Source organism: Condylura cristata, unplaced genomic scaffold (genome assembly GCF_000260355.1).
Source record: "Condylura cristata isolate star-nosed mole 26May11 unplaced genomic scaffold, ConCri1.0 scaffold00029, whole genome shotgun sequence".
Taxonomy (NCBI): domain Eukaryota; kingdom Metazoa; phylum Chordata; class Mammalia; order Eulipotyphla; family Talpidae; genus Condylura; species Condylura cristata.
In genome coordinates, this window is record NW_004567130.1 from 23344743 (window position 1) to 23371551 (window position 26809).

The 26809-nt window shown below is 43.3% G+C and overlaps 1 protein-coding gene across 1 annotated transcript; it reads right to left on the reverse strand.

The window, feature by feature from the left end:
- Positions 1-397: 397 nt before the first annotated feature.
- DESI2 (desumoylating isopeptidase 2) lies at positions 398-5469 on the reverse strand. Its single transcript, XM_012730874.1, has 4 exons — positions 5402-5469; positions 2663-2756; positions 1129-1322; positions 398-570 (listed from the first exon to the last, which is right to left on the reverse strand). The coding sequence occupies exons 1-4, from the start codon at positions 5466-5468 to the stop codon at positions 398-400; spliced, it is 528 nt and encodes a 175-aa protein (XP_012586328.1). The 5' UTR covers position 5469.
- Between the last annotated feature and the right edge of the window lie 21340 nt (positions 5470-26809).

Consider the following 26809-nt stretch of genomic DNA (forward strand, 5'->3'; position numbering starts at 1 on the left):
GCAGCAACCAGGGAAATTTCAACGTTGTATACCTGGATAATATTAAGAAATGAATGCTGTTGCTTTTCAGATACTTTAACATAGTACTTACGTTAAAGAATTCAGACCTTCAGCGTTACAAAGTAAAACAGCTGAAATGTTAACATCGGAGGCTTCTAAGCGCGTCCCCACCAACTAACCTCCAGGCTCAGGAAGCCCAGAACCACCCACCTGCTGCGTCTTGAGACCTGACGAGACCGTCCCGACGGCATCAACGCACCTACCACACTGAGGGTGTTTCTCTGATTTTTATGTTCAGCCGGGTGGTCTGGGTCATGTCAAATACTCTGCCTCGGTGTGTCTGCGGGGGACACAGCTCATCTCTCAGATGCTGACGTAACGCGCGTGCTGCTGGCCCTCAAAGCCTGCTTCGGGAAGCGCTGGCCTGCCGCGCCTGCTGTCTTGGGGGTGCCCGAGGCAGGCTAGGAGGGTCGGGCAGCTCGCGCCACTGCACAGGGCTCCCGAGCAGTGTCTCGTCCTTCCCCCCACTTCCTTCACTCTCTGTGGCCCTGATGCTACCAGTGCAACCACCTGCCGAGACCCAGGGAATTGGGAAGCTCTTGAAAGTGCTACTTGGTTCTCTAGTCCTCACTTTACAAAACTTTGATTTCTTCTCTCCATTTCCTTTCTAAAGGTCTCTTACAATTTCAACCTAGTGTTGTCTTCTGCTTGGGATTCAAGAACTGGGAATGCAAATTAGTTGCCTATGTCCTAAAATTGTAGAATAAAATTTCAAGATAAATAAATTACTCATTAATAATTTAAAAGTCAGGATAAAATTCAAATTGGCAAAGGGAATTTTAGGAAAAGAAAAATGTTAGGGGCAAGAAGCAGAAGTCACTGAGGCACTTTTTTTAAAATATAAGTTTCAGGCTTTTATACAATGATTTAGAATAAAAAGAGAATTATTTGTATTCTCTCCACCTACTGCAAAGTCATGAACAGAATTATAATTTAAAACGTGTTAGGGTTATAGTTACTCACTTTAGAAAGTTCATTCATACAAGATATAGAAATATAATACAGAATTTAAAACAGGAAAAATCAGAAGAAAAATGAATCAATTAAATATAATTGGGCAGCAATTACACTTGTAAATGTTATTTATTTCAAGAATTATTAGGCATGAAAATGTAATTACCTCTGATAAAGCTGAAGAAAAGTGATTGCAGTTTTTATGCATCAAGTGATAGGCATTGCCTTTGTATTCTTTTCCCAATTCTTCCACAATTTTTTCTACATCATCTTCCAGAAAATCAGTGCTCCCTAAAACAACAGCTTCTCTTAAAGAACAAAAGGAAAAAGAGGAGGGAAAAACAAAAAAGCTGTGTGAGTTAAAAAACCATACTCCAAGACCTATTTCCAGGGCTATTATCACTGATGTAATAAAGCAAGGCTAGTGAATTAAAGCTAAAAGGTAAATGCAATTATTTTAACTTTCCTGTAACAAACTCTTACGAATACTACTTATAAATAATATAATTGTTTTCTTAAAAAACAGTAATTTACAAATTATAGTAAAATGTAGTAGCAGTTGTTTTTTTACAACTTCTGCCTTAGCAGTTACTTCAAATGGCCAGCACTTTTCTCACTTAGAAATAATCTTTGAAGTTACCTGCTATGATGCTACAATGATGTGAACTTCAAATGACCACATTAAAAAAATATATAAAACAAACAAAACCTAATTGATGAAACAAAAATAACCCCAAACCAGTAAAAAATAAACAAACAAAAACAAAAACACAAAGCTACCATTCTGGATATGAACAGGCATTACTCAACAGAAAGTGTAACTTTTGTTAGACACATAATGAGATATCCCAGAAAGTTGAAAATACCTGAAAAACTCTTATCTATCTAGTAACAGACCTAAGAGCGAGATTCAACATGTCCTCACAACACTAGTGTGTAAATGTTTCCAATCACTGATAGGCTAAGAGAACCATGCGCTCAGTAGTGACTAAAATATATGCAATACTGAATTTCAATGTTATACCCTCATTTCACTGCTTTTGACTTTGCAAATTAATTATAGGCACGTACATTTCTTTAATTCCCTTTGAAAGTAAGGTGTATGTATCACTCAAAACACCAACATTAAGAACAGCTCTGACTGTCAGCGGTCAGCTTTCGGTGCTGTCTACCACTCGAAGGCCCCACATGCAGTCAGGATCACACGGTTCAGGTTATTCATCCGACCTAACGACTGCTTCCTGGCTACTAACTGTTTAGTTATTTCATATTTATACACAGTGTCTATTTCATGAAAACAAGGTTTTAAAATTTCAGGTAGGTCACTAAAAGTTCAGCTCCCCCAAATAGGGAAGCAGCATCATTAGCTATTAATATTTGTAACACAGACTTTTAGGAATAAAAGTAAAAGCGTTTTTAAAGTAGACGGAATAAGTTTCATGGATCCCGAGTAAAAGCAGCAGACCAGGTTATATCAGGCATCTTACCGGAACAGCTCTACCTTTAGATTCCACTGGGAAGTGTCAGCAACTAAAATAATGTTGAAGAAACATTTTACACTCTGCGTTCTAGCCCACAGAATCAATCTGTACACCTAAGCACATTTTGGAATTTAAGATAGTGAAATAATAATTTTCTCTCTACTTACTTAAATTTAAATGTTTCTCCTAGTTCAGAAGCATTTCCTGGAGAAATCTCAAATATCCCAGAAAAGGGGTAAGGATGGCCACCATAAGCAAATTCTGAAAGAGAACACTTCTGATGTTCAGTATTCGTTACGTAAAATTTAACTAGAATGCTTAGTTTTCAGACATGATGATGACAACGACACAGTCTAAAGATTTTGCAACTTATCACAAACACCTCGTCTGGCTATTGTATAAACAGCCAGCACAGAGACCTGACGCTAACCGTGAAAGACACTGGGACGCGGCTCTGGCGTCGATGTTCGCTTGGCGCCCACCGGCAAGAAGAGAATCCAACACGAGGCGAGGAGCGCAGCCGCGACATCAGAATGCGCGGGTCAGCCGCAGCTCTCTACTCTCTCAACCGACCTTGAGTTTCACTGGAAAAACCACCTAACAGCAAGTTTACGCGGCTCCCAGAATGAGGACTCTCGCTCCGCTTAAGTAAGGTAAGCGTTAGCAAATGTGAACTATTCAGTCCCCTCATTCAAGATGCCAAGTTAACCCCCCACTCACACACACACTCAGCACAGCCACCACCCGGCCAGCAGGCCCGCCCGCCCGCTCGCTCCACAGGGGACGCACATCCCGGCTCAGCAGCTGCACACACTCACCCCGGATGCAAGCGAAGAAAGGCTTCAAATCAGGAAGGATCAGAACCTTCTGCCTACAATGCTCCTATGAGGTACTAGACACTTAAGTGACAAATCTTAGTACAAAGAATTCCACGCATGTTTAAATTAATCTCATCATGTTACAGATAATAAATATAATCTTAATATAATCTTAGAATAAACTATGCTTGCTGTACTTTTTTTTTTTAAGAAAAGATTTATTTGTGCACACAGAACTGGGGGACAGGCCAGAGGTGTAGGGGCAGAGAGAGGCTTCCCCAGAGACAGAGCGGGGAGCAGAACAGGCAGATGGACAAGTCCACTGCTGAGGGGAGCAGCGGGCGGTCAGGAGAGGTCTGCCGCGCCCTGTGGTCACCCCTGGGGTGGGACTGAACTCATGCGGAAGCGGCTTTAGCTTCTCAGTGCAGTGCTGTAACCCGCTGCGCCACCAGGGAGGGCCCTGATTATTTTACTTTTGATAACAGGAGTTTCAGGGAAAAAGCAACTATGTAGATAACAGTGTTTAGCACTCTATTCTGATATCTACAAGTTTTTTAATGACAGAATTTTGTAAAACATTGTAGATAATTCAGGCTGGATATGGAAGTTTATATTAGGATTTTTAGCTGTTCCAGTCACAGTAAGGAAAGTGACAGACCCATTTACTAGCCAACAAACATTCACTTTTCAGGAATGCCTTTGGCTTTAATTTTACTGCACTTGGATCATGTTTTGATCCATGTTTCTAATTACTCCGAAATCATTTTATGAAAGGAAGCAATGACGGGCACAAACAACTGGGCTCAGGCCTGTCCTGCTCACGTGGGGCAGCTCACTCCAGCGGCGTGGACGTCAGTGGAGAAGGCGCCCCGGGCCCGTTCTGCCTCACGAGGCAGGGACCTGCGGCTCACCGCTCGCGGCGCTCTCCAGTCGGAACGCGGAGGCGCCGCACACCAGCGCGCCACGAGGAGCCCGTCGGCCCCTGCAACCCGCCCAGAGCGGACTCCAGCCATTGGCGCTGGAAGCGGGAGTCTCTCATTGGAGGATTTGAGGGGTGGGGGCTCCTTGGTACGTGCACTCTAGCAAGTAAAATGCAGCTAAAGCAGACCTTTGTGCCTGACGTTTAACACCGCACACTGCACCCACAGGCAGCTGGTATGGGGTCTGAAAAAGGAGATCATAAGCCATCATGCCCATGTAAGTAAATTAGCCCTTTTTGACATGAGCTAACGTGGGCGTGCTGCCTTCAGGAGTGACTGGTAAACCACAGCAACACGCTCCCGGAGGTCGCACAGACTGCTGAGCTGCAGCAGACTGCGAGTTTCTGATTCAAAACCGCTCACTGCAACGCTGGTAAAAACTGGCCGGGGGCGCGACCTAGTCTGCAGAGACCACTACAGGCAACGGCCTGATGAGTAGGAGAATATTTTGCATCAAGACTGGGAATTAGAACAAAGGAGAAAGCGACTGAAAGCAGCTTAATGGTTTGACTGCTATGTTAATCGCAATAAAGGATAATAAAAAAGAGGTCTGAGTGAGCGACAAAGGTCATCCATCGTTGTTGAGTAAAATGCTAGATGTATCAAAGGCTGGATTTGTGTAGCGGTATTTTTTGTCTTTATAACTACACTTGCAGTGTATGCTACCTTTCTTTACTGAAGCTCACTCAGAAGCCCACAGGGAGACTTGCAGGCAAATGTTCAACACTCCAACCCTTTTCCAACCAAACTGGCTGTTTTATCAAACTACTTTGCAAAGTGAAGTTTCTTAGGAATGTCAACAGTATTAGAGAAAAACAGATGTTGTAACCGCAAAAGGAAAATATTTCTTAAGACATGCTATTTAGAAAGAAAGATAACTACATGAACATTCACTTGTGTACTCTACTTTCTTTCCAAGTACGTTCGACTTTGGTGGGGATTTTCCCAAAATATAGTATAAAGAATAGGAGGAGATTTTTTTATATTTTCTGCAATAAAAGCATTCACATGGTGAAAAAGAGGATGAGTTGTAGTTTTGATTTTGCAACCCTCTGGAAGACAAAAATTTACAGAAAGTAAATTTTTTTACAGAAAGTACAACACATACCTCTGCCATATACTTCAATTCCTGAATGGAAAACTCCAATTCCAATGGATGAGGTGTATTCATTCATCCAGTACTAAGAAAAAAAAAAGAAAAATTCAGAATGTGTGTTCATTTATGACTCAGCCACAGAATAGTCAGTTATTCCTCACATCCCTTACTGGATATCTAGGTCTTTCTAACACATTTCTTCATACTTTTCCTTACAGCTCCATTAACAATGCCTCATGTGGTCCTACCTCTGGCTTCTCCAATGTGCTATGTCTCCAATGGAATGCATTCCTGGGTCAAAGAATGTCTCTACTTGTAAACTAGCACATCATCAAACTTCAGAGCAAAAACCATAAAATATAAACCTGGTCAGAGTAGAAAAATAATTCTATAAAAGCTCTCCTGTTGATGACAATATAAGATATCACATATGATGACGGTATCATTACTATAAAATAATGATAAAGGCTAAATTCTTAAAAATGATTGACAATTGATTAATTATAAAAATATACATTTAATGAATCTAGAAACAATTGTGTACTACGAGAAAATAAAACAGATTTCAAAATATTTTAAGATGGGAAAATTAACCTAAGAAAAAGCAAAACCTAGAACTTGAGAGGAAAATGAGACATTCAAGATAAACATTTTAACTTTTCATTGTGTAAAAACTACATCAAGAACAAAAGATAAATGACACACAGGAATTAAAGATGTGTTACACATATAAAAAGATTAGTATTGCATCAGTTGAAAATTTTTAGCATATGCATGCGGTCAGGTGGAGAGCGTCTTCTTAGGACAGAGATGTCGAGGTACTTAAAGAGCTGTGATTGCGACTGACTTCTCATGTGAGCTTGAGGGTGTGTGTGGGGTGAGAGGAAGCAAGTATGCTCAAAGGCTGGTGAATTTACTCCTTCAACTTTTTTTTTAAAAAGGCTTACATATTTTCAAAATAAAAAGTAGGGGACGCTAAAGAGAATGCCCGCTCCCTGCCTCCGCACGACCCGAGAGGTCTTTCCAAGTCTCTTACGCGTCGTCCTTTCCCCCTTTCCCAGAGTGGGAAACGCCACAGACCCCACGCTCGGCCGCACCGAGCCTTGGAGCCTGCCCGGTGACCATTTCCGTGGCGGCCAGCTCCCAGGCCCTGCGAGGCGCCCACTGATTCCGGTCAGCCAGGGAGCTGGTCTGGCGGGATTTCCTTAACACTGGCTTCACAGGCGTTTGTTCTGGATGCAGGTAAATCTCTTTTAAAGTGACCTTTTTCTTGTTACAGTGTGAGTTTCTCTTTTAAATATAGAAGATTTTCTAGAGAGGGCTACATACAAGATGGGTTGTCTGCAATAATCAAATGGGTTTTAAAATCTTGTAAATTGAGTATTTACTTCCATTTAATGTCTCATAGCACTTAATTTACTTTTGAGTAGTAAGCAGCCTTGTGAAAGTGATTTTATAACAAATTTTGTATTGGAATCCAAATGTTTTATCATTAGAGATGAGCAAAATTTTCATGAAAATAATTATAAACTAAGAGTCAATTTTGGTCAAATGGGAACAGACTTGTCAAGGAAGGGAACCTAGACACAGAAATCTCACTCTCTGTCCTTTTATAAATGAAAACACTTTTGTATATGCTTAGAGCTTCGATCAGTTGCCTGAGTACATATTATACTACTTTAGCCTGAAATTCCCTTGCATTCAAGACTTCATGCTCTAAAAAATGAAAAGGTCTGTTTTTGACACACTTTAGAGATCCATAAAATGAGAGAGAAATGCATCATCAAGAAGGTGGTCATTCCTTTGGAGTTAACTGTCATGAGATCTGGTCAAATTGAGTTCCCAAAGAGCCGCTGAGACTCGACCATGGAACGAACACCTGGCAGTGCGCTGTCTCACGCTCAGGTGGGAAGCTGGACCATCAGGGCAAGTGCTTTTGCTCAAAGTGCAAAAGGATGCTAAGGAAGGAAATTTCTTAACCCAGAGCTCTCTCTTTTGGGCAGTATCAAACAGCAAAAGCCTACCCCTACTACTAACATTGTTTATTTTATCCCCAAAGGCTGTTTCAATGTTCTGTGCCAGAGAGGAATTAATGCTGGTGTTGTGTATCTGCTATTAGCAATTAGCAATGAGGGCTCAGTAATGCTTTGTTATTAGTGTCTCTTGGTATTTCCTATCCCTAGAAAGGTTCCAAATTTAAAAGTAAATGTCTTTGTAAGATTGAAGTAACTATTTCTTGGTTAGAAATCTATGAAGATTTCTGACCCTGAGAAATACAAAGGATTATAAAGAATTCTACAGACAATTGTATACTAACAAATTATCAGGCTGAGATCAAATGAACAGATTCCTGCAAGATACAAACTGCCCGGGAGATACAAATCACTGAAACTGACTAAGAGGAAATAGGAAACGTGAATAGATGTGTTATGAATGAGCATGAAAAACAGGAAAATGAATTAGTACTCTAGAAACCACCCACAAAGAAAAGCCTAAACCAGATGATTTTGGTGAATTTTACCAAATGTTTTAATAAGACTACTAGTTCTTCACAAACTGCTCCAAAAGGCAGAAGAAAGTAACCCAACTCGGTCTATGAAGTCAACACTACTTTGATTACAAAACCAAAGACATCACAAGAAAACTATAGGTCGCTGTCTTATGACCCAAAAATTCTCAACAAAATATTGGCAAACTGAATCCAGCAAAATATTACACCAGCACCAAATGGGATTTACTCCAGGAATGGAAGGCAAGTTTAATACCTGAAAAAAAAAAAATTAATCAAAGTTACATAACAACATTTCATAGCATAAAGAACAAAGCCCACAGCCACCTCATTACGCATGGACAAGCGTCAGACCACATTCAACAGTGCTCCACGATGAAACACTGAACAAGCTGGAAATAAAAAGGGAACTTGGCCCTCGAGTAGGCATCTGTGAAAAACCCAGGCAAGCGGCACACTTAAGAGCAGCTCAGTGCTTCCCCTGTAAGCCCAAGGTCAAGGCACGGACGCTTGTCTCGCCACACCTGTGAAACGCTGCGCTGGGGACGCTGAGCAGGCGCTCAGGAGACAACGGCACCCAGACGGGGAAGAGAAGCTGCCTCTGCTGGAAGATGGGATGCCCTTTCTATAGAAAAGCCAAGCAAGTCTACTAAAACATTACTAAAGCTTATACGTCCAGTGTAACTATAGGGTACAAAATTAGTAGACAAAAATCCACTGTATTTCTGTAAACAATGAACAAGACAAAAATGAAGTTAAGACCATTACTTCATTTACAGTTATATCAAAAAATATTTAGGGATAAATTTAACAACAGTAATACAAAACTTGTATCTGGAAACTATAAAGCATGACTGAAAGAAATCAGAGAAAGCCTAGTAAAGGGAGTGACACTCCATGCTCACAGAGTAGACTCACTGTTAATGCTGTCAACTTCCAAAGTGACCGGATTCACTGCAGTCCTTATCAAAATCCCAGATACTTCTCTTGCAGAAATTGAGATGGTAATGACAGAAATTCAAGTAGCTAAAGGGTACTGAAAACAACAGTGGGAAAGATGGAAGACTCACACCTCTTGATTTCCAACTAAACACAGAGCTACAGTAATCAAGACAAAGCGTCACGGGGGAGCCAGCGGCAGGGTCTCTGCACCCCCTGCCGACGCGTGATCTCCCACAGGAGCCCAGGACAGTCCAACAGAAGAGACTCACACGTCTCTGCAAGAACTGGACATCCACATGCTCAAGAATGAAACTGGACTTCTGCCTCGTGTCACATGTAAAATTACATCAAAATAAATCAGACTTAAGTGCAAGAGCTAAAACTATGAATCTCTTTGAAGAAAACAGTAAGTATATCTTAGATATTGTATATCTTAGATAGTCATGATCGTAGATCAGGCAATGGTTCTTAGATGTGACACCAGATATACAAGCAATAGCAACAATAAAAGCAAATAAAAGCAGACTGACAAACATGAAAACTATTTATCTTTCAAAGAATAATTTTCTTAATTAAGAAAATTAAAAAGCAACCTGTAAACTGGGAGAAAATCTGGCAAATCACATATTTGATAAGGGACTTCTATTCAGAATACATAAAAAGCTACCAGAAATCAAGAAGAAGGCTATTCCCTACTTAAAAAAAAAAAGAAAAAAGCCAGCGGATCTAAATAGGGTTTTTCCAAGAAGATAGACAAACCCAAGCCACCATTAGATACCACTTCATACCTACTCAGAAAGCTACACTCAAAAAGGCATCCTAAGTGTTGACAAGGATGTGAAAGGTTCGAATCCTCATATTCTCCTTATGGCACTTAAATGATGAAACGATGAAAAAAATCAGTGGTAGGGTTGGGAAAGCCTGGCTGTTCATCAAAATATGAAGCCCAGGTTACAAGAAATGAAAATGTACACCCACAGAGAAATTCGCAGTCCATGCTGGTAGCAGTATTACTTAAAGTAGCCGCATCATCATAACAACCTAATGTGCAACCTTTAAGGGGATAATGACGTGATAAGGGTAGTGTATCTACACAATGAAATACAATGTCTCAGTAAAAAGAAGTACTCATACAAACTGCCACACGAATCAACCTTAATATTATGCTAGGTGAAAAAATAATAATAAAAGATCACAAATACAGATGATCTATAAAAGATAAAAGATTACACAAATAAAAGGTCACAAATAAGTATAACTACAGTTATATGAACTACAGAGAAAAGGTAACTCAACACAGGTAGATAGTATGTCAGTAATTACTTATGACTGCTGAGAACTAGGGAATAATTACTAACAGGTATGGCATTTACTCTGGGTTGATTAAAGTTAATATTGATTGTGATGAGGGTTGTATAATTCTGCGACTATACTAAAATCCATCGAACAGTAAAATTGTTCTTACAATGCTAAATGTAAGAATTCACAAACGACAGTAAAGGATCTCTTTACAGCTGACAAACCTAAGCAAAAGTTGTGCTGTGAATACCATGAGTCCCCTATGGATAAAACTTCATTTTTTCTTTAAGAAAGGAATTTAGCATTACAACCAAGTTTTCCCTCTGTGAGCAAAATAAGGACCAAGAAATTCATGAAGTTTCCATATCTCTGTTCTTATTCTAAGAAATGGTCCAAAATAAAATTTACTATAAGTAAAATACATATATTATGGATGTGGGACTCGATAAAAAACAAGTACCCTAAAATATTTTACAAAACAAAAGATGTTCTAATTAGTGCTTGAACGAACACTTATGCTCAGTCAAAAGCCTTCAGGTAGTTTACTTCTCAGATTATAGACTGCATTCCTAGTTCCAGAGAGCAGTCTTCAAAAACACGTGGAAAGCAAGTAACACATCAGGACAGTAAAAAACCAAGTCTAGACAGACACATTCTGGTTAGCCACCTCATGAAGAACAGCAGCACACTGCTGAAGAAATGCTTAGAATTTACTTTCTGAAGTAAATTAGATTTTTTTTTGGGTATAGTTTTTAAAAATAGATTTAGAAGAGGGTGAATCTCCCATGGAGATTTGGTCAGAGAGAGAGATGCCCTCCAAATGCTTCCACCTCTGTGAGGCTTCCTAGCTCTATTATTGGAGAACAAGCCTGGAAGGGCCAATCTTAAAAAAGTGGGCCAGTGCCTACAAAAGACAAGAGTTTAATTCAAGGTCAGCAAGCCGTGAGTCTTTCTGCCTCAACGTCCATCCTGCCGAGGCGACTGGAATGTGCCTACTTGAAGCACATTTAATGAGACAAATGAAAACAGACAAAACAGAAAGCACGAAGACTGAGCCTTCAACGGAACGATTTCAGCTGTCAAACCCCTCCGACGGGGGGTTTAGCGAGTCACGCTATACATAACTGCTACAATTCCTACCATTCCGTGAATTAACATTTTTGATTTGAACAGAGTGTTTCTTTTCGTTTTTTTTTTAAAGATTTATTTATTCATACAGAACTGGGGTACAGGCCAGAGATGCGGAGGGTGAGAAGATTCACCAGGGACAGAGTGGGGAGCAGAACAGGCAGATCGACGAAGCCCACTGCCGAGGGGAGCAGCGGGCGGGTCAGGAGAGGTCTGCTGCACCCTGGGGTCACCTCCGGGGCAGGCGGGGATCGAACTCACGCTGAAGCGGCTTTAGCTTCTTAAGCTTCTTAGTGTAATGCTTTAACCTGCTGCGCCCCCAGGGAGGGCCCTGAACAGGGTGTTTCTTAATGCTTCTCTGAATTGGTCTCCATTTTCACTATATGGAAATTCATGTTTTTGTAGAACACCATAAGATACTGTTTTCCCCTAACAAAGTAAACATGCAAAAGGAAACCACAGCCAAAAACATGTATCCATGAGAAAGAAACAAACACTTGCTGAGTTAGATATGGCTGAATGTCAGCAAGATTTCTGTTGGCTATGTCTTCACTTATTTTGTTGTCCAAATAGTAGCAGACGCCCAAAGTTTAAAATTACATACTTAGAAAAAAGATAATCCAGGATAATGTTATTCAAAGCATAATCCAAGCGTCAAGAGCACAGTTAGTATTCAGGGCACCGGCCTACGAACTACAGATCTGGCGCAGCTGCTGCAAGTGGGGCAAAGTTACAGGGGATGACTGAGGGTCAGCCCTGCAGAGAGGCTGTCCCACTCAGATGGCGCTGCTGGACGCAGGGCCACGCAGCACAGGGCGGAGGCGCGACAGACTACCCAGCCGGGGCCCCTCAGGAAATACGTGAGAATCAGATTCTGAAAGTCAGTCTGCAGTGTGAGTCTTCCCAAACCCATCTTAACATAGCCAAGGAAAACAGCAAACCAAGTAGCTGCTGTCATGACACAGTATTCCACACACCACGAGACAGCAGCTAACACATCTTCATGTCAACCAAGCGTGTGAATCATCTGGACGGGCTGTCACGTGGTCAGCTTCCCACGGGGTCAAATGAGAAAGTCCACACATTCCCCACTTCAGCGTAGATCACACTGGCATTTCTTCCATTATATCTGAATTCATTTAAAAGATGATTGTTTAGATGAAAGAACAGTTAGCAATGGTGAAACCTTTGACTTTTAGTGGCAGACACTGGGCTGGGCGTCGGGGCTCTTCGCCTTGGCGTCTTCCAATGTTCTTGGTGGGTGATTTGGTGCCGACCTGCCTAAAGGATCTTCCAGCTGGACGCCACGGACCAGATTCTGGCCTCTTCACTACCCGTGTGGCGTGGGTAAAGATGCTGATGGTCTCTGTATTATTTGCTGAATAAGGGATAACAGTATCGATACTCCACAGAGGACTAGTATGAATAAACGGCAAGTTCTCGACCCACAGTATATATTACCATTACTAATTAGTACCAAACACATATTTATTAATGCTATAATCCTTCCCTAATATTTGTTATACGTAATTCCTGGGAAAGCTTGTGTGCATGTGTAAATAACCAGATCAGTTCTCTGAACTCCCAGAATTTTCAAGAACCTTTGGAGGTTGATGTCAAATCACAAAGAGCAAGGACCCACTAAACTGAGTAGCAAACAACAGCAGAATTAATTTGACTCGACTGAAGACTGCTCCAAGCAGTTATTTCTATTCTTGAGAAGTACAGGTGTGATTACAAGGTCCCTCGAAGTGGACATGTCTAGAGTGCCTGTATGGATAAGGGACATGAACAGAGTTGGAGAATTACCTCTCATTCTGATGCTCGCTAGTGAGCTCATGGATGCGGTAAGCGTGGAGCAGAGGGCCGAGGAATGACCCCTCTGCCTCCTCTGACAGCCACTAGCGTCAGTGAAGTTGTCTAAAGCAATTGCCTTAAAGCAGCCTCAATTGAATAGCATAAGAGGGAAAAAGAAACAATGCACAGAAAAACTGTCATCTTAAAACACGTGGTCAGGCAATAAATACCTAAGTAAAATTATTTCTGAGCCCTATTTTGCTTCCATGTAAAAACAACTGGCCTAAATATGTATTTATTTTAAAGTACTGTGTACAGACCCGACTATGCTATTATATAACACATTAAATACCAGTAAGCTAGAATGTTAAGTTCTTCTTTCAACAGAACACTTTCATTAGATTTCACTTTAGTGGTGTTCGTTATCAAGTTAACAAACTTTTATGCAACCTATCTGAAAGTAACAAGAGAATAAATGTTATTTCCTGAGTCTGGAACTGAAAACACTAGAAATAGCCATCTGGGGGCTGGGCTTGACTTCCTAAAGAAATGGTATTAAATGATCGGAATAAGAATGGATTATGACTATTCCTCCCCAAAAGTAGAACCAGTGTTCATGTGAATTAATGCAAATATTTTACTTACTTCTCATAAAAGGGTACTTGGGGACTAGAGAAGGCATTTCAATTACTGCATTTAAAAAGCCCAAAGAAACTGTACACATGAGGTTTTGGGAGATTGTGCCATCTCATATAAAAGTGTCCTCAATATTGAAAAGGCTCATGAGATCTTTGGTACCCTGGGCTGGGTCCAGCCTTACAGCAATCACTATTTAATAGTCACTCATGTGAAAGTCTGTCTCTGCTGCTTTACCAACAGGGTTGTCATAGACAGTCAACAGCATCTCACTGAAGAAATGGACTGATACTATATTATCTTTTTTATATGAAATCATCAACTTTCGGGTTAGGTCTATTAACCTGCTTTAATGACACTGCATAGAAGTTATATTCCATTTTTGCTATTTCTAAGAAAATGTTCAATCTTTTCATTACCAGATACTATCTAAAATAAACACCAACCAACAGAGCAGGGGGCTGAGACATGTGGTACATATATAAGTGGAATACTACTTACCTATAAAGAGCAAGCTGCGATAAAGTGGGTGGAAAAACAAATAGTGGATCATTTCACTCAGATACAGGAGACAGAGGGCAAAAAAAGAGAGAAACTAAACTCTAAAAACCCAAAACATATAACTGTAGACCTGAGGCAACGAGAGGAAAGGTCAGGGGTAGGGACAGAGGAGGGGACACAGTAGGGTAAAGGACTACGGCCACGTGATGGTGTGGGCAGGCAGTAACACACGTCTGCGATGGGAGCCTAATTCCCCTACATCACACAGCGTTTTAAGCCAATGTTACCTCAGTTTTTTTTTTTTTTAAAAAAGATTAAGTACCTCACTAATTTTCTAGGTCTTAGGAAAAAATCTTTATGGGACAAAAGTTTGCAGGAGGCTGCATTAAAAAACAAAATCCAACCTTCTGCTGTCTCCAGGAAACACATTTAACTACAAAAGATAAACACAGACTGAAAGTAGAAGGTTGGAAAACAATCCTATCAGGAAATGGACCAAAAAAGAAGTTAGGTGCAGCTATACTTAAATCAGCTGAAACAGACTTCAAACTAAAGTAGGTAGAAAGAGCCACAGATGGACACTACATTATAATTAAAGGGACAATACATCACGAGATAACACTCATCAACACAGGCTCTCCAAGTGAAGCAGCATCAAAATATATCAGGCAATTATATCAGCTCTGAAAAGAGGCATTAGAGAAAATACATATGTAGTAAGAGACTTCAGCATCTCACTCCCACCAATGGACAGGTCAACGACGACAGAAAACAAGGGCACCAGAGCCCTAAATAAAGACCTGGGCCTCATGGGCTTATCAGCAACCTATAGGTCACTGCACCCCAAAAAATCGGAGTACGCATTTCTCTCAAGTGTGCATGGATCATTCTCCATAATCAATCACATACTGGGCCACAAGACAAACATCAACAGATCATTAGATCAATATCATTCCAACTATCTTCTCTGATCTAGCATGAAGCTAGAAATCATGAAAAAGCAAGGAACACTCCCACTTCATGGAGATGAAGCCCATCCAATTGGAAGAACACTGGATTAAAGAGGAGGTCCAAGAGATATTAAAAAATACTTTGAGATGAATGGCAATGAGGACACAGCTCTTCAGAATATATGGGTCACAGCAAGAACAGTACTAAGAGGAAAGTATATAGCAGTGCAGGCTCACATCAAATAACAAGAAGAAACTCAAACAACTGAATCTCCCATCTCAAAAAACTATAAAAATAACAACAACAAACCCAAATCCAGTAGAAAAAAGGCAATAATAAAAACCAAAGCAGAAATAAATGAAATAGAGGGGCCCTCCCTGGTGATGCAACAGGTTAAAGCACAGCACTAGGGAGCTGGCCACAGCAGTTTCATCACGGTTCAATCCCCAGCCAGGGAGGTGACCCACAGGGCGTGGCAGACCTCTCCTGACCACCCGCTGCTCCCCTCAGCAGGGTACCTTGTCAGTCGGCCTGTTCTGCTTCCCACTCTGTCTCTGGTGAATCCTCTCACCGCCCCTGTACTTCTGGCCTGTACCCCAGTTCTGTGTGCATAATTAAATCAATCTTTAAAAGAATAAAATAGAAATTAAACACTTCCAAACATCAGCGGAAGCAAAAGTTAGGTTTTCAAAAACTAAACAAAATAAACAAACTTCCAGCAGGCTCTACGAGGATGAGAAACAGATGGAGCAGGGTACTGTTCATGTTTTGGTCCTGCCGCCGTTTCCTCGCCAGTAAACCATACTCCCATTAGATACTTGTATCAGTTGGTTTCAGGCTCGGTAGCACAATCTTGAGATTCTTTTACTTTCTATTGTATAGGACTCTTCCCTTAGATTTGGCTCTAAACCGCATGAGGGCCGAGACTCCGAGACTAAGCCTTCATTTAGTTATTCTGTATCCTGCATATTGCTTAGTGGATTGTATTATACTCAGTAAACTACTCAAAGACTTGATGAGGTGGAGTGTAGCAAGGAGGCTGTAGTGTTTTCCCTTTGTCTTGTCCTTAAATCTGACTGGTGAAGAGCGTCTCCATTCTTTCAGCCATTCGGCAGCTGTGTGCTGAACGGTGTGCCGAGTACTAGCAACGGAGAAAGGGACAAGTTCCTGGAAAAACCCTGCTCTCACAGACCTTGTATTCTTGAGAGATTCTTTTAAACTGCTGGCTGCAACCCACAAGAGAATACTGAAATCATTTCAGTGAGTTGCAATAGTATTATTTTAAACGATTGAAGCATAATGGACTAGAACTTAACAGAGGATGCTACACAGAAAAGCACTCCCTGAATATTGGGTTTCAGCTAGGTGTGTAGAATGGGTGTGGTGCAGAACACTGTTTAGCTGGCCCAGGGTAAAGCTGAACCCTGGTTAAGCCGCATGTCAGTTTAAATCTCACTTGCCAGCAAGAGCTTAAGTAGGACCTGCCAGACAACTGGCTGCATGAAACAGATACACCCCTCCGCGTGTAGGGATTCTGTCACTCCCTGGGGACTCATGATGACGTCACAGCCCTGTCCACAAGATGCTCGTGAAGAACGTAAGCAGTCACCCTAACTTGTGTGTTAAAATAGAAAGATGTTCATATTTAATAAATTAAAGATTAGCAACTCACTTTTGGATGCAAATCTAAAACATGCTTCCTCTTAGTCTGTTTTTCATAATGATACTGGCCTATACAAAATGTGTAAATCTAGTGATTTGCCCCAGGTCTCACAATAAGATGAGCAGGTTTCTTAACCTTTACCTACTGTTTTTCCTATGTGTACTTATCCTAATGAGATTTTATTTACATCTTCTTAAATAGCATCACAGTTTTAACTTCAAATTTCTTATCATGGACAACTTCAGACTAAGATTGAGATCATTACTGTTAATTCATCATTCTGCCTGAGTGTGAAATAGCCGTGATCCCTCATAAGTCAACAAGCCATCATGTACTATTCGCTTAAAAGCCATGTAACATACATAACTCATTGGAAGCACGTCTCACTGTTTTGTACTCCCAAGACATGGCATTTTTACCCGACGCTCGGCAGCAAATAGACCATGAATCACTAAAGGTTTAGACGATACTAAGCACTTTGAAGCAACAAAAGTACTTTTTAATCATGTTTGCCTGTTTAAAAACACTGCTTTTGCACTCTCAGGTTACAGAATAAACATCACTTTCATCTACAGTGGAAAATCAAAAGATTTTTGTGATTTGCTTTATCACGATATTCCCTGGATTGCAGTGATCTGGACACCCATCCACCCCATCTCCAAGGTAAACCTCTACTGGGAACTCTAACTCTCAGATGTGAAGCAGGAAAATCTAGAGGTTATGCTCCTTTTGCAAACTAGAATTGCAACTCAACTTCAACCAGACAACTCTTTCTATGTAATATTCAGTAAGCTAGAATAGGCCCTCCCTGGTGGCGCAGCGGGTTACAGTGCAGCACTGCAGGCCACAGCTGCTTCAGTGCGAGTATGATCCCTGGCTCCAGAGGTGACCACACAGCGCAGCAGACCCCTCCTGACCCGCCCGCTGCTCCCCTCAGCAGTGTACTTTGCCCATCGGCCTGTTCTGCTCCCCACTCTGTCTCTGGTGAATCCTCTCACCACCCTTGCACCTCTGGCCTGTACCCCAGTTCTGTATGCATAAATAAATAAATCTTAAAAAAAAAAAGCTAGAATATACATTACAGGTTAGAATTAACATGTTAAATTATCTGGTGGTCAACTTATTGCTGAACAATAAACCAGAAACTACATTATGCCACCCACTGCTTTCTCTTATATATACCAGACCAGGGCTCAGATCAGGTTAAGTTGTTTATTTTTACAGTTTCCACAAATGTTGAAAGACTAGTAAACTTGTTTTGTAAATTGTCTGGCTGAAAGGCTGAAGACCAGATGTCAGCTCTAGTACACACAGGAGTCGCACAGGCTATACAAGGACGCCCAGTTTTGCAGGGAGACGACAGTGGATACACACAACACCGTCCTTCTAGGCTGCAATCTGGGCGTTCGTTTGTTCTCTGCAGTATAACACTCCGACGGATCAAGGAAACGGATGGAGGAAATTCCAACTGATAAAGCCAGCCAATGGAGCTGATTCGGCTACTAATCCTGGCTACCACTCTATGCATTTTACTCACACCGACGTTCAGGATCCTTGTGTGACCTGCCTAGTTAGCTATGCATTGTTCTCATTTTAGAAAAGACCAGAAGCAAAGAAAAGTTAAGTAACTTTCCCAAGGTCAAGCTAAAGGCGAAGCTGCGAATCCACACAGTCCAATTTCCGGTTATCCCACAGAGACAAAGAACCACATCACACTATTTCTTATCAGCCAGAATGCAGACAGCTTGACTGAGGAGGAGGCAGAGCGCAGCTTCTCGCTGCTGCTGCCTCAACCCTGATGCTTTCAAGCTTACACTCTTGTCTGGAAGCCGTGAGCAGTCTGCACTTGGTGAGCCCTCTCACTGGCTGGGGAGCAAAGCAGAGCAGCAGCCACGCAGAGCTCACAGCCACTGCTGGGGACCAGCACTGTACTGGAATACGACTGTTCTCCAGCAAGAGCCTGGACACACTGGTAAAGCAGAGAACGGGTGGCAGGTGGAGCCAGGACCTTCAGGTGTCCAACATAGCTTTGAACAGTAATTAGTATGCCAAGCTCTTGGAGTGAAGACATGTCTGCCACAAGCTCACTGCAGAGTGAGGCGCTTCACCGCCTCCACTGCACCATTATTGTTTGATGCCCACAGATAAAACAGCAACAGGCCAGAGTGGACAGGGACGAAACTATCACAGGTCTTGCTTCCTTTCTTATTTGTTAACCTTTTAAGGTAACACATTAATGAGGAAGTTGATTTGTTTTAAATTAAATCTCTAGCGTGAGAATATGATACAAAATGGCTGATAAACTGAATTACCCCACTAATTCTCTTTAATTCAAATGAACAAAGACTGGAAACTCTTACAGGATATTTATGAGCGGACTGGACTGACAGCTGAGGGGGGAAATTGATGGGAGAAGAGTGGTGAGAATTCTAAGGAAGAAGTCCTCGCGGAGAAGAGTGTGAGCCTGATACGCAAGGAGAAGTTCGACCTCAGACACACAGGTGACTCATTTCTCCTGCATGCAGAGTAAGGAACTGGAAGTGATAATGAAAGGACAAGAAAATTCTCTTCAACTGTTCCTCTTTCTTATAAAATGAAGTAAGAGTAAGGCACGGAGAGAGACTTCGAAATGCTGGGGTCTCACACAAGTGGCAAAGGCAGTTGGCCAGACAGGAGGCGCTGCCAGATGGCACGGGGGTCCTCTTGGGTTTGAGGTGACAATTTTCAAATGAGCTTAGTCAGTGTTTGCTTTTCACTAGCTACCTGCAGCTGCTGAGGTGTCGGCTAGCTGGAGCGGTTAGTTCAAGTAGGGTTGCCAGATGAGGGCCACAGGAACGATTATAACGTAGACAACAGAACCTAATTTAGATGAGGGCGGAGTACGGGATTATTTTAAGGAATTAAACAGGGTGGCAAGTGTGAAATTTGTAGGCCAGGCTGACAGGTTGGAGGCCAGGATACAGTTGATGTTGCAGTCTGTCTGGAGGCTGAATTCCCTTTTCCAGACGGAACTAGTATTATTTTCTTAAGGCCGTCACTGAGCGGACGACACCCAGACCACTGTGCAGAAAGCTCCCTCACGGCCCTGTGTTAAGTTAATCCGCACCTGAAAGCACCTCGTGGCAACATCTAGGCGGGCGTCTGCCTGAAGCTTGGCTGCTCTGGCCATCACTGAAAAGGCTCTGGGTGCAGGGGAAGTTTCTGGTCACTGTCCACGCGGAAGCTGTCTGGGGAGGGAGGAGGGGCAAGGGCAAACAGAGAATGTGGCGCTTCCTAGGGCCGGGAGGGGAAACACGCTACGGGGTTAATAGCGGAGTTGAGCGCCAGCCTTGGGGTAAGGCTGTGTTCTAGCCACCGCTCACGGAACAGTGCTGGGCAAGCTTCTCAAATAAATCGTTTTCATTATTGTAAAAATGGAAACCAGAATCAACAATTTTGTATCAGCAGGAAACTACTATGATAAATATCGCACTGCAATTCAGTAAAGGAAAACCTTACTGCAAATAACATGTTGTTGATTAACTGTTGCTATTGTTTGGGGGCATCATAGTCACATATCAAAATATATCCCAATTACACTGAAAGTTAAACTTATTTTCATGTACTTCATTTCCTGGGCTACTTCTTTTCCTATAATCTAAGATGATTTTGGCAGTCTTCCCTTTACATTCCAACTGGGTGACACTTGAATGACAACATTACTTTGGAACTGAGATAATCTTGCAGAAAATTTGACAGTCAACAAATGGTAAGTACGCTGTCTTTGGGAAAATGCGCTGAGCAAAAGTCCACTAAAAACTAGGCTCCCTGTGGTCTTAAAAAACATTTAATTTATAAGTTTCATGAAATTCTATAGTTAACTTTATGCATTACCATACATGTGACCTTAAAACTGATGCACACGATAGTGGTTCTCAAAGCTGAAAGTGGTGTGGCTTTGTTCAGCGTCTCTTCACTGCAGTGCGGGCGGCAGGCTGCCGTGTGTGCCAAGGCTGCGTGTTCGCCCACGATTTCACAACCTTTCCTGGCACTCCGGTGTTCCCCCACGTCCCCAAGGCGTGCACAGTGGCACACTGGTGTGCTTTCACTGTCCCGGTCTGAGCGAGTGTGGTGTGGTGTGAGCCCACTTAGGAGAGAAGGCGTCGGCCCAGGGTCGGTCCCCACGTTGAGCTGCTGGGACAGGCTCTGGACATCCCTGACACTGAGCTGGAACAAGGGGGTGGAAAATGAGTGAACACGAATTATGTCTTAATGATATAAATGGTTTGGGTCTTTAGTAGAAGTCTGGTAATGTTTCCTGACCAGAAACGTAAGGTAGAGACTTAACTCCTTTTTATCAGTTGGTCGATAGTAAAACTGACTTCACATCGTTTCACTCAATGTGAGTTTTCCAAGAACGTACTGATGACTTTAAGTGAGGAATTACTGTAAAACTACTGTAAAACACCTGAGTATTTTCCAATCATACAAAGTTTTTTGAGTATTTCAAATTTTCCATGGTAAATATTAGATTACCCCATGTCGAGTCAATGAACCACTAAAAGAAAACTCTATACTTTTTACAGATCACATGGAAGGCAGAATAATTCCCTCAGGTGGCCACACACTAATCTCTGAAACCTGTGAATATATTACCTAACATGGCAAAAGGGACTTTTGCAGCTGTAATTTAAGTGAAAGACCTTAAAATAGAAAGATTATTCTGGTACTCCTTATGGGTCCCAGCTAATTACATAAGCAATTAAAAGCAGAGAATCTTCTCTGGATGCAGGTAGACAGGAGCAGCTGAAGCGGCGGTAGAGAGATGTAAAATTTGAGATGTTCAATGCACTACTGATGATCTGAAGAAGAAGGATGCAGGTGAAGGTGTTTTCAGTAGTGAGAGAGGCCTCCAGCTGACAGCAAGGAAAGGGAGCTCAGCCACTGGACCACAGCAACTAAATTCTGCTAACAATCTATAAGTTTGGAACCAGGCCACTGACACCCTGCCTGCAGCCTCGTGGGACTGAATGGAGGCGCCAGTCTCGTCCACCTGGCTGCTGACCGGTAGAGGTCTGAGATGATAAATACACAGAGAAGTCAAATCTAACTTTTGGGAAAAGTGTTACTGCAGCAACAGAAAGCAAATACAGTGAATTCCTTTCTCGCATCTATCAACCAACAGCGAAAGACACTGCGTCCAGAAGGGGAATTTATGAGCCACCTTTCGGTCAGCTAGTGCGTGGCTACTGCTTTGTGTTCTGACCACGTGGTAGAGGCGGCACTACTTAGGAAGCAGTGCAGAAAATTAAGACTAGATGCTACTAACTAGTTACTTTTAGAATTCAGAAGGTAGCAATGCTTTTGGAGAAATGATCTTCCAAGTAGTGATTAACATTGAACTTCAAAAAAAAAAAAAACAACAACCAAAAAACCAGATTAAAAACATTTCCTCAATCTAGTCCCAGTGTTTATTAAAAAAAAGTCAAGAACGAGTGTTTGACATCTTTCCTATCCCACTCTCCATCCTATTTCAACAATCAAGGATAAAATCCAGCAATGCACTAAGTAAAAGTTCAAGGGAAGAAGAACAGGAACAGGTATGTGACATAAGGAGAAGGGAGATCAGATGACATCTCATGCAATTAAATACTAAAATCAGACCTAGTACAACTGCCTAGTTAAACTACTGTTCATCAGACAAGGACTTACTGACAGAGCAGGTCCCTTTAGTGACGGTGATAGTCGAGACTCAGGTGATGGTAAGATGTCACCAAGGAACAGCCCAGTGGGATGCTCCAAGCTGTATTACGTGCAGCTTGAGACTTCCAAGCCATTAGGTGTGGGGGGTAAAAGTTATACTGAGGTTCACAATGAGGCAGGAGGGGACTTGGTGGCCCTTGGCCCCGCCCTGTTCCAGGCTGAACTTCGCAAGTAGGACACTGAGATGAAGGTTAAGCCGCGGTCTGAAGGAGCAGGGGTCACGGCTAATCAGGGCTGGATTAGGACATTCTAGACAGAAGAGTCTTTATACATGTATAAAGATGTTGGAATATGAACTAAAATAACAGCCTGCTCAGATAACTAAAAAAGGTCATTGTGTGAACATAAAGTAGATATATTGTGAAAGGGTGGGAAGCAGCTGGTAAATAAAGGGGCCCTCTCACAAAGAGTATTCCTGAACTTGAGAAGCAAGAGTGGAAATGGGAATGAGGTAATCAGCTTACAGAACATTCAGAAAGTAGATACGTTGTATAGGTCCCAGCTGTCATTTCCAACTTCTTGTCAGCCTTACCCACAGCTCACCATAAACACTACACAGCCGGTATCTGCCACCCGGCTTCCACCAGCACCTGAGAGCCAATTCTGGACAGTCTCTCGGGAGCGGAGGGTGACTCTGGCAAAGCCTCTGCTTTCTATGAAAGGAGAGCGGTGCACACAGAGGAGAGCCTTACCTCTATCTCCCTGCATACTCTGCTGAGTGGACGTACTGTGTTGCTATGACAATCATTCTACAGCTGTGAGGGACAAGTCAAGAACAAAAGCCAACACTGAGGACAGCGGAATCGAAGGTGGAAGCTTGGTCCTTGCTGCTGAACAACCCAGGGACTGTTTATCTCTGGACGTAGGGTCCTTCCTGCAGCGCCAGGCTCTGGGTGTCAGTGTCTGCTACTTTCAGACAGAATCAGCCCAAGTAAGACAAAGTGAGAGGACCTGGTGTCCTGACGTGAGAGATCTGTAACACAGTGCTGACTTTCCCTCCCCCGAAGCCCAGCTTGGGAAGCTGGAAGAAAGTGCTAGTTACCCAGGTAAAGTGGCCATCCAACAGGTCTGAGGGACAGGGCCCGGTCCAGCTGACTACGGGGGAGCGGCCTGAGGAAATCTGAGGCAGGAAGAGGGAAAGTTTGCCCCGGAATAACTTTACTTTGATATCTTATGGAGTCGTTTGGGTGAGGCGTATACTTAAACTTCCTGGGGTTCAATCAGAAAGTCTGAACCAGACCCCCGATGTGCGGGAAGCTGGTCCCGTTGCCGTTGCCGGGAGCGCGTCCTCTGCTGGCGTCTGACTCGCAGGAAGGGCCAAGGAACTGAATCCAGACAAAAACTTCCTTACACGAAGTCCTAACCAGGGCCTTTTTTCTGTCCTTTTAAGACACGGAAGATGTAAACAGACTATTTAAATATAGGAAAATTGTTTAAAGCATACGTCTATAAACATCACAAAAATGCATCTTTATTTAAAAAACAGTAGCCAAGATCACCTGAAAGGCACAAACTCTGGATCTGGCACTTGAAGACTTCGCGCTGAAACGGCTCCCTGGAGCCTGTGCTCGCAGCCGGAAGGAGCCCCAGTCACCGGCTCGTAAGTCACGACACGTGATAACCTCACCCCAAATTCTGGAATTAATTCCAGGGCCTGTTTTATTAGGGGCAGGTTGCCGCAAAGTACATGGGAGAACATAACCACTGAGAAGGCAGGAAACCATCACTTAGCTGCGCTACAGACAATTAAACAGCCGTTTGAGGATTATACTGCCCTCCCATGAAAAGGAAGTTAATACAGTGACCCTGATACAATTATTTTCAAAATTATGGGAGTTAAGGTAGAGAAGAAATGATCAGCAGCCTCCAATTTAGTAAACAGGAAAAAATACATTAAGAGCGGGAGCAGCCTGACGGAGACCCAGGAATACCAGGCGCGAAGCCCTGCGGACAGTGAGTGCAAGGCACAGGTTGAACTCAGGCTGACAGAACTCGGCTGGACAGCTGATGTGCTTGGCCTGCGCAGACAACAGCAAATCCTCGTGGGAGGTGCCTACGGGCACTACCAAAGATAAAAAGGAATTTGCCCTTGACAAAAGCAAAATGCTTGAAGAGCCAGGACTGAGGTGTCAGCGCAACAGAAGCCCTGCACCTTACTGCTGGCGGCGGCGCCCAGCCGCCGGCGAGTGGGTCTCTGGCCCACAGACGTGTCCAGCCTTCATCCAGCCGCAGACCGACAACAGGCCCGAAGAAGCGTTCCGACGCGCCTCTTTCACGCGCCTCTTTCACGCGTCCTACGCTCTTCAGTTGTAGGGGCCGGCGAGAACCCCAGGACGGGGACAGCCGCCCCGCCCCGCCCCTGCTCCGGCTTGCTCTCTGCGGCGCTCCCAGGCCCCCAGTGCCGGTCACCCCGGCATCCAGGACCCCACAACCACCGCCCGTCTCCTCTTTTACGTCTTTTACTTCTCTTATCAAAATCATGCTATTCGGTTTTGAATTCTTGTTGCCACTGTACCTCATCTATGATATTCTAAATTACTGAAAGGACAATTCATTTATGGGGCTCCTGCAGGGTCAAAATGAAATGAGACTTGTAGGCTGCTGAAACATGACCACGGAAAGTCCTCAAAAAACATGAAAGGCTAATTTGCTACGAATCTAATAACTATTTGCCACTGGTAATGTCAATGGTAGTATCAACTGTGTGCCATTCCGGTAAGTGTTCATATACTCCTGTTAGTAGGAGAAAAGCAACAGGTAAGGAATAAATGTGGAAATTTTTCAGGAAAAGAGTAAATCAGACGGTGGTTTAGAAATTCCGGATCTTAATTTTAGTTACCAAGTTAAAACTACCATTTTCTCTACTTGCTTCCTCTTTAACTACTTAACAAAACAGAATATGAAGAATAAGGTTGTTGTTAACACTTTTAACCTGTTTGAGGATATTTTCTTTAAAATGCACCGGTTTGAGTATCCTTGCTAGCCTTTCCTCCATTTACCACAATCGCAAAGGTTTCGAGTCTTAACATTCTCAAATGTTCCGCAGTCCGCTATGCCGTGGGGTGCATTTCCAGTTTTCTTAAAACTGACACGGTGCTGGCACAGCAGGCCCATGGGGAAGGCCACGAGATAACCTCCAAGCTATCCGCTACAGTTCTCTAGCCATCTTGCAATCCCAATGTACAAAGGGACTTTAATCATCTGGAAGGGCATCCTGAGTTTTCATGAGAATATTATCCTGATGGATGGTTGGCAATAAATAAGAAACCAAATTTAGATGGGGGAGGAGATGCCACAGAAATAGCAAAAGGGCAATAAAAAGTTTTGACAAATAAAGGTACCCAGCTGAACGCAAAAGTTTAAATCTAGAGAATTATTGTTCACCAGAGCCCCAGGCCAGACTTTTTACAGAGGTCGGCCGTTTTTTAGGGTCTCTCGTTCTGATTATTCTTCTCGGTAACTTCTACACGGTTACACTTTTCTCAGTCTCTTAACCTACCTCCTCTCCCTCCAAACTCACACCAGCTATCACCTCGAAGCAACTGGTACCCAGCCAACGGTACGCCCTGGCAACATAGCTCCCGTCACGGACTGGTGGTGGTGGGGTGGGATGGGAGATTCTTTTCTACCCAAGATTAACACTGTCGACTTAAAAACCAGAACAACGCGAGGGAGGGCAAACTTTCGATCTGCGAGTGACCGCCACTACTTCCACGCTTCTAAATCTCTAATCCCGAAAGCGCCGGGAGCGTTTGCATTTGGCAACTCACTCAGATCGCTGGCCACCCCCAGGTAACGACTCACGAGCCGCACTCCTACCCCAAGGACAGCTCTCCGCTGGCCATTCCGGTCGCACCTCCGGGCCAGACCCACCCTTGGCCTGGACGGGCGAGCGCGCAGCGCCCCAGAGCTGTGACATCATAAAGCAGCCCTCCGAGCTCCCACTGCGCTCGGGCGCTCAGGCCACACACCTGTTGCCTCACCTGCACCGGGGGCTTCTCCGCCTGGGCACCAGCACCCGCCGTGGAAACGATGCGGGCGGGCTCGCTTCCCTGGCACCTGCCGGCCTCACGCCTTTGAGGGGTCGCGGCGGAGGCCAGCGGGTTGGGGGCTCCTGGTCACCTCCGAAGAGACCCTAGCACGGCCAGGGCAGCTGTGACTTTCTGGACTTACGAGGGCTTGGGAGTGTGCGAGGACTTGGGCTCCAGGGGCTGCGCGGCGGCAGCAGCAGGGAGTGGGCAGCCCCTGGCCG

Bases quoted from the DNA above. Each gene is read 5' to 3' on its own strand.
- DESI2 (XM_012730874.1), bottom strand. From the start codon at position 5,468: ATGAATGAATACACCTCATCCATTGGAATTGGAGTTTTCCATTCAGGA. The intron at 2,757-5,401 runs GTATGTGTTGTA...GTTCTCTTTCAG, and splicing joins AATTGAAGTATATGGCAGAG to AATTTGCTTATGGTGGCCAT. The intron at 1,323-2,662 runs GTAAGTAGAGAG...TTGTTCTTTAAG, and splicing joins GGAGAAACATTTAAATTTAA to AGAAGCTGTTGTTTTAGGGA.